Source organism: Benincasa hispida, chromosome 11 (genome assembly GCF_009727055.1).
Source record: "Benincasa hispida cultivar B227 chromosome 11, ASM972705v1, whole genome shotgun sequence".
NCBI classification, from domain to species: Eukaryota; Viridiplantae; Streptophyta; class Magnoliopsida; order Cucurbitales; family Cucurbitaceae; genus Benincasa; species Benincasa hispida.
Window position 1 is genome coordinate 68,468,696 of NC_052359.1, and position 10,576 is coordinate 68,479,271.

The following is a 10,576-nucleotide window of genomic DNA, read 5'->3' on the forward strand; positions in this document are numbered from 1 at the left end:
AATACACCAGGTAATTATTATTAATTATTTATTATTATTATTATTATTATTATTATTATATATATATATAATATTATATTATTAACAATTATTTCAAACATATTTTATAATACTAAGTGGAGTAAAATTCCACGCACACGAGAAATAATAAATGGGTTGTAAGATCTAGTAAACATGAAATACAATCATACGATATGAAGATATTTCATGTGAAGACGAATGTCAATAGTCTCAAATGCCAAAGGAGGAAATGTTTAAAATATGAGGCTAAACAGGTCGAGCGGTACTGTTCAATGTAACAAGTGGCAAGCATTCGTCATTCCATGCTCGCATTTTATGGCCGTTTACTCACATTTTAACATGAACTACGAAAGACTTTATTGAGGACTACTATAATTTGTCAAACGTATGCTGAATGTTACTCTCCTAAATTTCAACTTGTACCCGCATGAAGATTAACTGGATCATACGCACCCTAATATGCCCGTCTTATATCCTGATGCCATCGCTGTTGAGAGAAACCTGGTAGACCAAAAAGTTCACGTTATTACAACGAGATGAATTGGACAGAACCAGTCACTCGACAAACAGATTGTGGATTTTGTAATCAGTTAGGCCATAATCGAAGGAAGATGTCCTTCGTTACTAAGATGGGCTCCAGATAGTTTAGGAAATTGAGAAATAAATATATTTTTTTTATTATATATTTCATTTTATTGTATATTCAATTTTTTTTATAATAATTTATTGTATATTCCAATTTTTTTATTGTAATCTATAAAGTTATACATTATTCTTTTAATTAAGTTGTACGTTGTTCTTTTAATTAAGTTAATTAAGTTGAACATTATTCTTCTAATTGAGAAACAAATAATTTTTTTAAATTGAGAAATAAATATTTTTTTCTTTCAGATCAATGGCTTTTAAACCCAGAACCAGTTGATCTCGATGTTTTTGTATGACCAGTCCATTCATCGATCATCTTGTTGTATGGCGAGATCCGTACTACTGGAGAAAATATCTTGCAGGCGTCGAGAGGCAGTTCTCCATGCACTATCCACTTCACCCTCGAATACTACCGCTACTGTGCACATCTGGATTCTATGGGGTTGTCAGATTGGGATTTATTCAATTGGACTGACATCTGATCACAAACCTTGGTCGAGAGATGGACATACATTTCATATGTCTGTTGGAGAGTGCACTATCACTCTACAAGACATAGAAGTGTTGTTGGGGTTACCTGTTGACGGTGAGACCGGTCACCGGAGTGATGTACGATGACTAGTCATAATTTGTCAACTGTACCTCGGTGTGAACCCCACCTACCGACCAAAATTAAAGGATCGAGGTTAAGTTTGATATGGTTAGGAACACAAATTTCGTGAGCTCGCAGATGAATGTAGACGAGAAAACTGTCAATAAGATATGCGCGAGCATATATACTACAAATGATGGGTGGAAGTTTGTTTTCCGACAATCAAGTCATTTTGTTTTACTTGATGTTCCTGCCACTATTAGCTAACCCTATGATGTAGGGCGGATTCGTGGGGTGGAGCATGTTTTGGCATGGTTGTATAGACAACAATGCAACAAGACCTGAGGTTCGAGAGATAGCTGGACCTCTCATAACTTTTTGCAACTATGGGCTTGGGAAGCGATTTTCCAACCATGGCTTCCACAGCTACAACATGTTAATGACGCTCAGTTAGCTGGACGAGCCTACGGTTCTCGGTATGTTATTTTAATTCAATTTAATTTTTATATCACTGATCTAGTTAATTTAGATTCTAATTTATCAATTTGAAAAAATTTAGGTGGAGAGACAAATTTTGTGTGACTAAGGACAGCCACACATGTAAGTCAAGCCAGTACAGATACATGTTTTGATTCTGCTTAACCTGATCAGGTCATTACACTGAACCTAATTGATTATTTTATACAACGTTTTTATTGTATTTGTCTTTAATGTTCTCCCAATATAATATTTTGTATTTCAGGTTATTTGGGAGTCGTACAAAATTATTATGCATACTCTTTGCCCAATTTCTGTACGAATGGTCAAAACATATGGCGGACGATGAGTCCCTCTCATATGTTTTCACATTGGTGAGTGACATCTTCTTGACAGGGTGATGAGACAATTCGGTTTTTCAGCCGGATGTCCCATCGCCTGATATTAGGCAGGTAATGAAGATGCTGTATTGAACCCCTACTCATGATTATTGAACTTAAGACTGTAAATTGGTTCGAAAAAAGTTGCACATTTGGTAGTGGCGATGGCACTATCGGCAATTTTATTGTAGAGGGGTTTCTTATGAACAAGTTTTGAAACAGGGATGTCACTCAAGACTTACATTAATTGGTATAATAATTATCAACAAGGCACTACGTCACTCGTCCGGGAGCAGCGTGTGGTCATCATGGTAAATGAATGAAATATTATCTAATTATTTTTATATTTAAATATTATCTAATTGTTTTATAATTTATAGAGATCGAACAAGACGTAGAAGTCAAACTGATTTATATTAGTCCGATGATAATGCCATCAATTTGAATTCAGGACATTATGACTCAGAGGCTAGTCCCTTTGTCTTCATACGTGCATATGACATGGTCGGGGTCGTTAGAGAGCATAATGATATTTATATCATGAAGCGTCTGCAGAGTACCAGAGCAACATCAAGAAGAACCAGAGCAACCTTAAATTCGAAGTCGACGACCGACAACTAGCAGTTTTGAAATCGACGACGGTCCGCCTTATGGGACCACATTAATTTTGTAATTATTTTTATATAAATGAGATATTTTAATTTCCACTTTTTATTTTTTATGAGATATTATTTTTTTAATTTATTCTTTTTAGAGTTTAAATAAAATAATAAAATAATAAAATATTTTTAGAAATTTTTTATAAAATGATTTTTTTTTTTAAAAAAAACAAAGGTCGAATGTTGAAAATTCGACCTAGGTGAATCGAATTTTCAACATTCGATGTTTAAATTATTGAAAAGAAAAAAAAAAATAGCTAAAGGTCAAGTGTTGAAAATTCGACCTAGTAGGTCGAATTTTCAACCCTCAATCTATTAAAAATAAAAAATAAAAAAACAATAATATTTTTCTAAATAGTTTCAAAAGTACAATATTTTTATAAATTGTTTTCAAAACTACCATATTATTTTAATTTTTCCGTCACAGTAATAATACCAACATAAATATAACTCAACGGTTAAGGCATCTACTCCTTCCCTCGAGAATAGAAGTGTAGATTTCTGCCCCACATTTGTTGTAATTCAAAAAGAAAAACCGAAACAAAATTCCTAGTGAATCCAATGTTGATGTGATGACAACAAAAAAGTAATAGATATCCTTATTACTTTTCAGTAAAGGATTTGAGCTCATTACTATCTTTTCTTTTCTTTTATTGGTAACAGTTGTCTTAAAAGGAGGTCTTTTCTCTCAATCTGAAAGATTCTATAATCTCATAGACATTCTGTGATATTCTTAAAAGACAATGATCCTGCATATTTCTTTTTATGTTTTCAACAATTGACAACTGAACAAATGTAGATGATAGACAATGCAAAAATTGTACAAGCTCAGGGATTGAAATCACATATTCAGACATATCAATGTTCCTCTTTATCACATTACAGAATTCAAGGTTGAATAAAATTGCTATGAACTTCAAAAAATTGCAGTTGTCTTGTCTCCACTTGAATGTAAGTGAACCATATTTCTACTGAGTGTGCCCTCAAGTTTGGAAGGAATCATATGGGTTGGGACCTAGTCTCCCCCAAAAGTTCAAGTCCTACCCTTTGAGCTCCCTTAACTGCATCATATAAAGGAAAACAGTGAAGAAAGCAGAGGATGCATATCAAGGAAATTAGCTTTCTTCAGTCGTTTCTGTTGGGTCGGATTCGTTAAAGCAGGGCAGACCGACGATCTAAATTCGAAAACTTCCTTTTAAAGAATTAGAGAGTGGAGGATCCCAAGTCCTCCAAATGAATACAAAGGGAAACAATGGAAGCAGAAGTTGAAACATAAGAAGAGTTTGTTAGAAAAGTTATTGTAAATACAGTAAGTTGAAGGAATTTAAAAACGGATTTTAAGACTAATCATGGGGAGAGGCCAAACCACTGGAAGACTGCTTGAGAAATTTTGTTTAAAACAACAGTTCTAACATGGTCTTTTTAGTCAATGACAAATATGCCCAGAACGATATTTCGAAACTTTTCGGATTAGGGAGTCAAGGACGGCATGAAAACTGGACAGTGGTCCTGTCAAATTGGGTCACAGGTGATTCCTGTTTTCTTTGCTCAAGAAGAAAAACAGTGATGCCTCTCATGATAAAGGTTTTCTTTGGTGGCTTATCAGCCTTTGGCTTGAAACAAACAATAAAATTTCTCGAGTAGGGTATTTGAGTGGAGGTTCGGTCCCTTGTCACGTTTCATGTCTTTCTTTTGGACTTGGATCTTTGTGAACGAGGATTTTAGAAATTATCCTTTTAGGTTTTATTTTGCTAGTTTGGAGTCGCTCCTTGTTTTAGCTTAGCTCCTTCTGCAGGGCAATACCTCTGTATTCTTTAAATTCTTCTCAGGAAAAATACAGTTTCATGTTTATATATATACACTCTCGGCATAGGCTTATCAAGGTCGAAGGATTTAAAGAACACTTGGAAGAACCTGGAACCTCAGTTCAAATGATCAATCATGAACTAACAAATCAACTAGATATTGAAAGGGAAAGGAGGAGCCAAATTATTCCTGCATTCTCTTTTCTATAGTATACTTGTATAATTACGCAAGAGGAATTACCCTGTCACGATCTTAGATGATAATCAAGAGTATAGGCATGAATATCTGAAGCACCTGTGCCAGGCCTAAGAAAAACCATCAACAAAGAAAATTAAATGTCAAGAACATGCATTTCAATGAAACGACAATTGGAAAGTGAGATAACATCCAATGAATTAAACTGCATCAAAGCCTTTGGCAGAATATATCGGCTAGTAGGTAAGAGTAAGAAGGTTTCAGAACTAGAAAGCATGATTATTCACAGAAATGAACTATACGAAATCTATGGCTTGGTTTAGTGATAGTTTAATATGGTACCAAAATAGGAGAGATTATCTATTCAAAATCTATTTGAACTCCTACCTGTCATTTCCTCCCCAAGTGATATTATAATTCCCTTGTTACACTTGATAAATTAAATTAATATCTAGAACTACACATACGAAGAATATACATAAAAGATTAAATATATCGTAATAGGCTCCAGGGTTTATTAGTGAATTACAGTAAAGACTCGTTTTACTATGTGATCAGTCAAAACTAGTTCCTCATGCATGCATAAAATGTAAATTACACCAAAGACATCATATCAAGATGCTATCAGATAATTGACAAGCACAAAATCTGACACCCACAGAGCTGCATAAAGGGAACCAAGAGACTGCAGTGCCAAATTTTTAGGAGGAAAGTCAAATAATGACTTCTCCACACTACAGATTCACTGTTGATCTTTTTTTTTTTTTTTTTTTTTTTTTTCATTTTTCTTGTTCTTTCTTCCCTCTGACAGACTGGAAGATTTAACATCTTTTGTAGATGTGGCACGATAAAAAGGAAATGACAGAAACATAACCTTTTCTTTATGTTTTTAGTAAAGAGGTAGAGAGTGAGAGGAAAGTCATGGCACAACAAAGGATGAAAGGTAGGTCGAGAAATCCAAATTTATATAACAATGAAGAAATAGGTCAATTGGATTAAATTCTAAGTAATCAATAACCCAATTAAAGAATACGAATATCACCCATTCTTCTCTCCATGGCTTGATCAAACTAAAACTTTCTAATCAAACTTAAATATGTATTACATTAGTATAAAATATATCCCCAATAAATACAGAGTTTGACTTCCTACATCACAAAACAACCCTGATTGACATTCTGAAACATGCATTTAATCGAATATGTGAATTTTAAAGTACCTTTTATTGATGGTGCCATAATGGAATATGATTCTTCCTGCCTTGACATCCTCAACATACTGCAATCAGAAGTACAAGATCCAGTTGCTTAAAGCCTTGAAAGTATTTTGTAGAAAAGTTAAGGCCACTTGGTAACCACTCAAGTTTTCAATTTCCGGTTGTTGAGAAATTGGTATTTATTATTCCATTGTCCTTTCAGCATGAAATTTGGGCCTTGCTTCATCAAATGCTTAGGTTTTCTTGGGGCCTACACTTTTTCTTTTTATGATAATAAGGTTCAAATGCTTTGTGGTCATCCATTTAGGAGGAAAGCTTAGAAACAAAGGGTTAATGTATCAATTCTATGGAGTATTTGGCTGGAAAGAAATAGAACGTTCAATAGAAGGCAAAAGATTGGTGTGAGGTGTATGAATAAGCAAAATTCCGTGCATCTAACAGGGCTTGCATTGACAGAGAGTTGAATAATGAACAAAGAAAAATTAGCTGCATTTGATAATACTTAGTTCCTAGTTTCTCATCTAATTTTGATTTTTTAGTCTTTATTTCCTGTTTCTAATTTCTCAACACACCGGTGAAATTGCTATTCTTTACATTTTTTTTCTCATATATTGCATAGCAAATATCAATAAATTTTTTGAGTATTTTATTTTCATTAATTGAAGTCAATCTTTTCTATTTAACAATTTTAAAATTTAGATAACAAGAACTACGAAAAGCATTATGCTTTCTTTCTTAAAAGACTAGAAACATGAACTTCACCACATGGGTCTCTATTGTACAAAACTCAAAATGTACTGAAGTTCAAAAGGCATATACCAGTCTTAACGTAACCAGCATGGATGAAAATGCAAGAGAATCAAAAGGTATATCGTCAAGAGGAAAAAGGCAGCATTCAAGGGATTCGGGACCAGGAGAGAAATGGGGTTTCTTCAACTTTCCCATGAAAATTATATATGTCTGCAACAACAAACATGGACTATGTCATATATGAAGTATATTGGACACCAAAATATGATTTAAGGAAAAAAGTTTCTTTCTTACTTGGCCAATTAGAGGGATGTCTAACTGAGCAAAAGGGGATGTAATTTCCACTTCAGCATTTGCTTCTTCCAAGGTTTCCCTAATTGCACCATCGGCAGCTGACTCCCCAATTTCCAAGTAACCAGCTGGAAGAGTCCTATTGAACAACTAGATCTCAAATACAATTATAAAAGTTATTAAAGAAGGAATGATTAATTAAGTAAATGTCAAAAAGTTATTTGGTTTAGCTTCGTGGACATTTTTATGAGTTTCATAACACCAGAATCTAACTTTTGGTTTCTGTCACAATTTGGGACAGTTTTTGCAATCGGATGATTTGCCCTTTCTTATCTTTAAACATGATCAACATACATACCAAAGGCCATAAGATGGCTCGATCTTCCTCCTGCAAAGTAGGACCTTGTCGTCATGATGAATTAAACAGCCCACGACCTACAAATATCAATCCAGAAAACAGGTGAAGAATAGCCTTTATCCATGTGAGAATAAACTAACGACCAGGAAAATATAGCAAAGTCCACAATGCACTTTTCAGATAGGACGTGGTTATAGGTTGCATATACAAACTCTTTAATGCTAGCATAATATATATCTCTAAAACAAATCCACGAGGAAAAAATAAAAACAGAAACAGAGACTACAAACAGAAAGTGCAAATTATAACAATAGTAGGCAAATTATGTTGTCAAATGCCGATATATCCTTACAAAAAAACCTTTACCAAATAGAAAACTACGACATATGCATAAGCATTCAGACCATGCTTACAGTAAACTCCTGCTAAATTACAATAGTAAAGCAAACCTAATTCAACTCTCAACAGTTATCCATCTTTCTCACTGAATCAATGAAGATCTATGATTATCTTGTTCTTATATTCACTTTCAGTAATGTATTTGGCAACCAAAAAAATGCCATACTGTCCAATTTTAAAGTTGGCCTAGCAAACTACACAAATCAGTCCATGCCTAATCTTGGAACATTTTAGTGGTCAGCAATAGAAAATCTAATGTTTAGATGGCAATTGGGCGCAGAGTGATCAAAGATCTAAGCAAATACTGGAGCCTTACCATCTTCGGATTCTGATACGTTATCTTTCCACAAACTGTGCAAATAGCTCTCAATTTCTCCTCTCCATCAGGTATGCCATGCTTTGTTTGGCCTCCACACCACTGACAGAACCGTATATTACGAATCTTCTCCTGCATAAGAGACTTCATTTATTTCATATAGCCCAGCCAGCGCAATGAACGTAATAGTTAAAGCCAAAAAAATGAAAAGAAATGCACACAAATCCCCAAAGGTTGGAAATGTTTCGTTAATCAAACATAAACCTTTTATGCATCATTTGTTATCATTGTCTAGATCTTCAATAAATAATAGCAACCCATCTTGCGCTATATGTTTCTAACATCATGAAGGGGACTAATATCTAATAGGGTAATGTTCCACTTTCCCCCAGATACATAAGCAATCATCATAATCAACCCAAATAAACGAAAACAGGCACCATAAGTGAAATTGATTCTGATCAATCAAAAGAATGACTCACAAGATCAATCAAAAGGAAACCAGTCAGTAACGAGAATGACTCACAGAAGAGTGAACTACAGTTGAAGATGATGGCGGCGGCGATTCTGACATAGACAAGGGAGACGAAGAAGTGCCGTCTTGATTTGCCTCGGAACATGTAGACCCACAAAATGCTTTGAAAGAACCAGTTCGAGGAGCCAAGAAAAGCGGAGCGGTGCTAGGACATGACAATCTTAAAGAAGAACAACATAATGAAGAAGACGCTGACAACCGTTTGGAAGAGATGAAAGTAAGACTGAATCCAACAATGCTATTGGGTTTCAGAAGATTTGAAACGAACCCAGATGAGCAACCGAACAGATGAACAGATTTTAGCATTATCTATCTTCAATTTCGTTGAATCAGTATGGAATTTGAAGTCGTAACTCGTAATCGAACCAAGAAAAGGAGCATCCAATGAGGAGCTTGGAAATCATTTCATCTCTTTTCTACCATTTTTCCAATTGGGTTGTGTTGGCAATCAGCAGTAGCGTCAAAGGTTAACCCAAATCTCACGTTGAATTTGAGTTCTGAAAGTTTGGGCGAATGTTCTTCGGATTCGTCTCATCGGTGATGTTCTTATCCAAATTTTAGATTACGGAACATTAGGCAAAAAGGTTTTTTTTTTTTTTTTTTTTTTTTTTTTTTTTTTTTTTTTTTTTTTTTTTTTTTTTTTTTTTTTTTTACATTAATTACAGCTAGTTTAAAATAACATTAAAATATCTATATCAACAGAAATATTGAAACCTTAATTTTGTAGAAATTTTGATTAAAATATTGATTTTCAGGAATATTTATAGAAAAATTATAAAAACAAAAAATTCAAAAAATAAATTTAAGTTAGTAAATAAATATTTATGATTTCCAAATAAGTTAATATGTATATTATTTATATTATATTAATATTAATGTATTTTGATGATTATTTGTTGTGTTTGATGGATTTTTTTAAAAGATATAATAGAAATATCAATTTACTCTCATGTTGATATCGAATCAAAAAAATATGAAAATATCTGTAAAAATATTGACATTTCGACAGAAATTTAATACTATGATTAGTATAAAATTTTAGGGGATATTGGTATGTTCCTCATAACCATGGTAATTTTATAAAAGGTGGCTGTTTTAAACTCAAACCAAAACTTAAATAAATAAGTGTTGGCAATTTTTTTCCTCTTTCAATTGTCACTAATTTTTATCCAGAAAAGTAGGGTAGAAAACTTCATAACCTCGATAGTTTAAATAACACAAAAGTGTTTCCAAAAGTTAAATTCGATCCATGCACTAATTAACTATTACCTTCTACTAAAATTCATAACTTTTAACAAAAATAAAATAAAATAAAATAAAATAATGCTTTTTCTCTCATTTTTTTTTTAATTTCACATCGTATATATATATTTTATAATCCATTTTTTTAACGATAACTGATTAGAATGTTCAAATTATAAGATTAAGATTACAAACACTTAACTAAGTTCATATGCAAATTAGGGGTGTTCATGGGTTGGGTTGAAAATTTTTTTAAACTCAACCCAATTGTTCGGATTATAAATTTCTTCAACTCAAATAACCCTTATTAAAAAATGAACCCAACCCAACACAAGCATGAAATATTTGGGTTGGGTTGGTTCAATTTAATCAAGTCATTTGTTTAAAATTTTGTTCTAATAAAAAGAAACACAACATAAATATGTAAAAATCTTATTTAATTATTTTCATATATTGAATTAAGATTAACAACTAAATTTCAATTTAAATAGTGAAAATTTTCTTTTTCTAGAGTGCAAAGAAATTATTTTTAAAAGTTGTTGAAGAATAAATTATTCAAAAAAATATTGGAATTAAATAAAATTAAAATCAATATATTTATAAATAATTATGTTATAAGTAATAAAAAAAAAAACTTGCAAGCTCAACTTCCCATGCATTTGAATTCTAAGAAAATTATGCTTTTTTGCCATCA

The 10,576-nt window shown here is 32.7% G+C and overlaps 1 protein-coding gene across 3 annotated transcripts; it reads right to left on the minus strand.

Moving 5' to 3' along the window:
* Positions 1-3,502: 3,502 nt before the first annotated feature.
* LOC120091125 (nudix hydrolase 23, chloroplastic) lies at positions 3,503-9,183 on the minus strand. Of its 3 annotated transcripts, none has more exons than XM_039048978.1 (8): positions 8,632-9,183; positions 8,106-8,249; positions 7,391-7,467; positions 7,036-7,171; positions 6,811-6,951; positions 5,995-6,053; positions 4,821-4,885; positions 3,503-3,835 (listed from the first exon to the last, which is right to left on the minus strand). In XM_039048978.1, the coding sequence occupies exons 1-7, from the start codon at positions 8,944-8,946 to the stop codon at positions 4,825-4,827; spliced, it is 933 nt and encodes a 310-aa protein (XP_038904906.1). In that variant the 5' UTR covers positions 8,947-9,183; the 3' UTR covers positions 3,503-3,835; positions 4,821-4,824. The 3 variants fall into 3 exon arrangements, with proteins under 3 accessions (XP_038904906.1, XP_038904907.1, XP_038904908.1); XM_039048979.1 differs by having other exon boundaries at positions 8,106-8,237; positions 8,632-9,180; XM_039048980.1 differs by having other exon boundaries at positions 8,106-8,237; positions 8,588-8,867.
* Positions 9,184-10,576: the final 1,393 nt, after the last annotated feature.

Bases quoted from the DNA above. Each gene is read 5' to 3' on its own strand.
- LOC120091125 (XM_039048978.1), bottom strand. From the start codon at position 8,946: ATGCTAAAATCTGTTCATCTGTTCGGTTGCTCATCTGGGTTCGTTTCA. The intron at 8,250-8,631 runs GTGAGTCATTCT...AAATAAATGAAG, and splicing joins CAACTGTAGTTCACTCTTCT to TCTCTTATGCAGGAGAAGAT. The intron at 7,172-7,390 runs GTATGTATGTTG...GTTGTTCAATAG, and splicing joins GAGCCATCTTATGGCCTTTG to GACTCTTCCAGCTGGTTACT.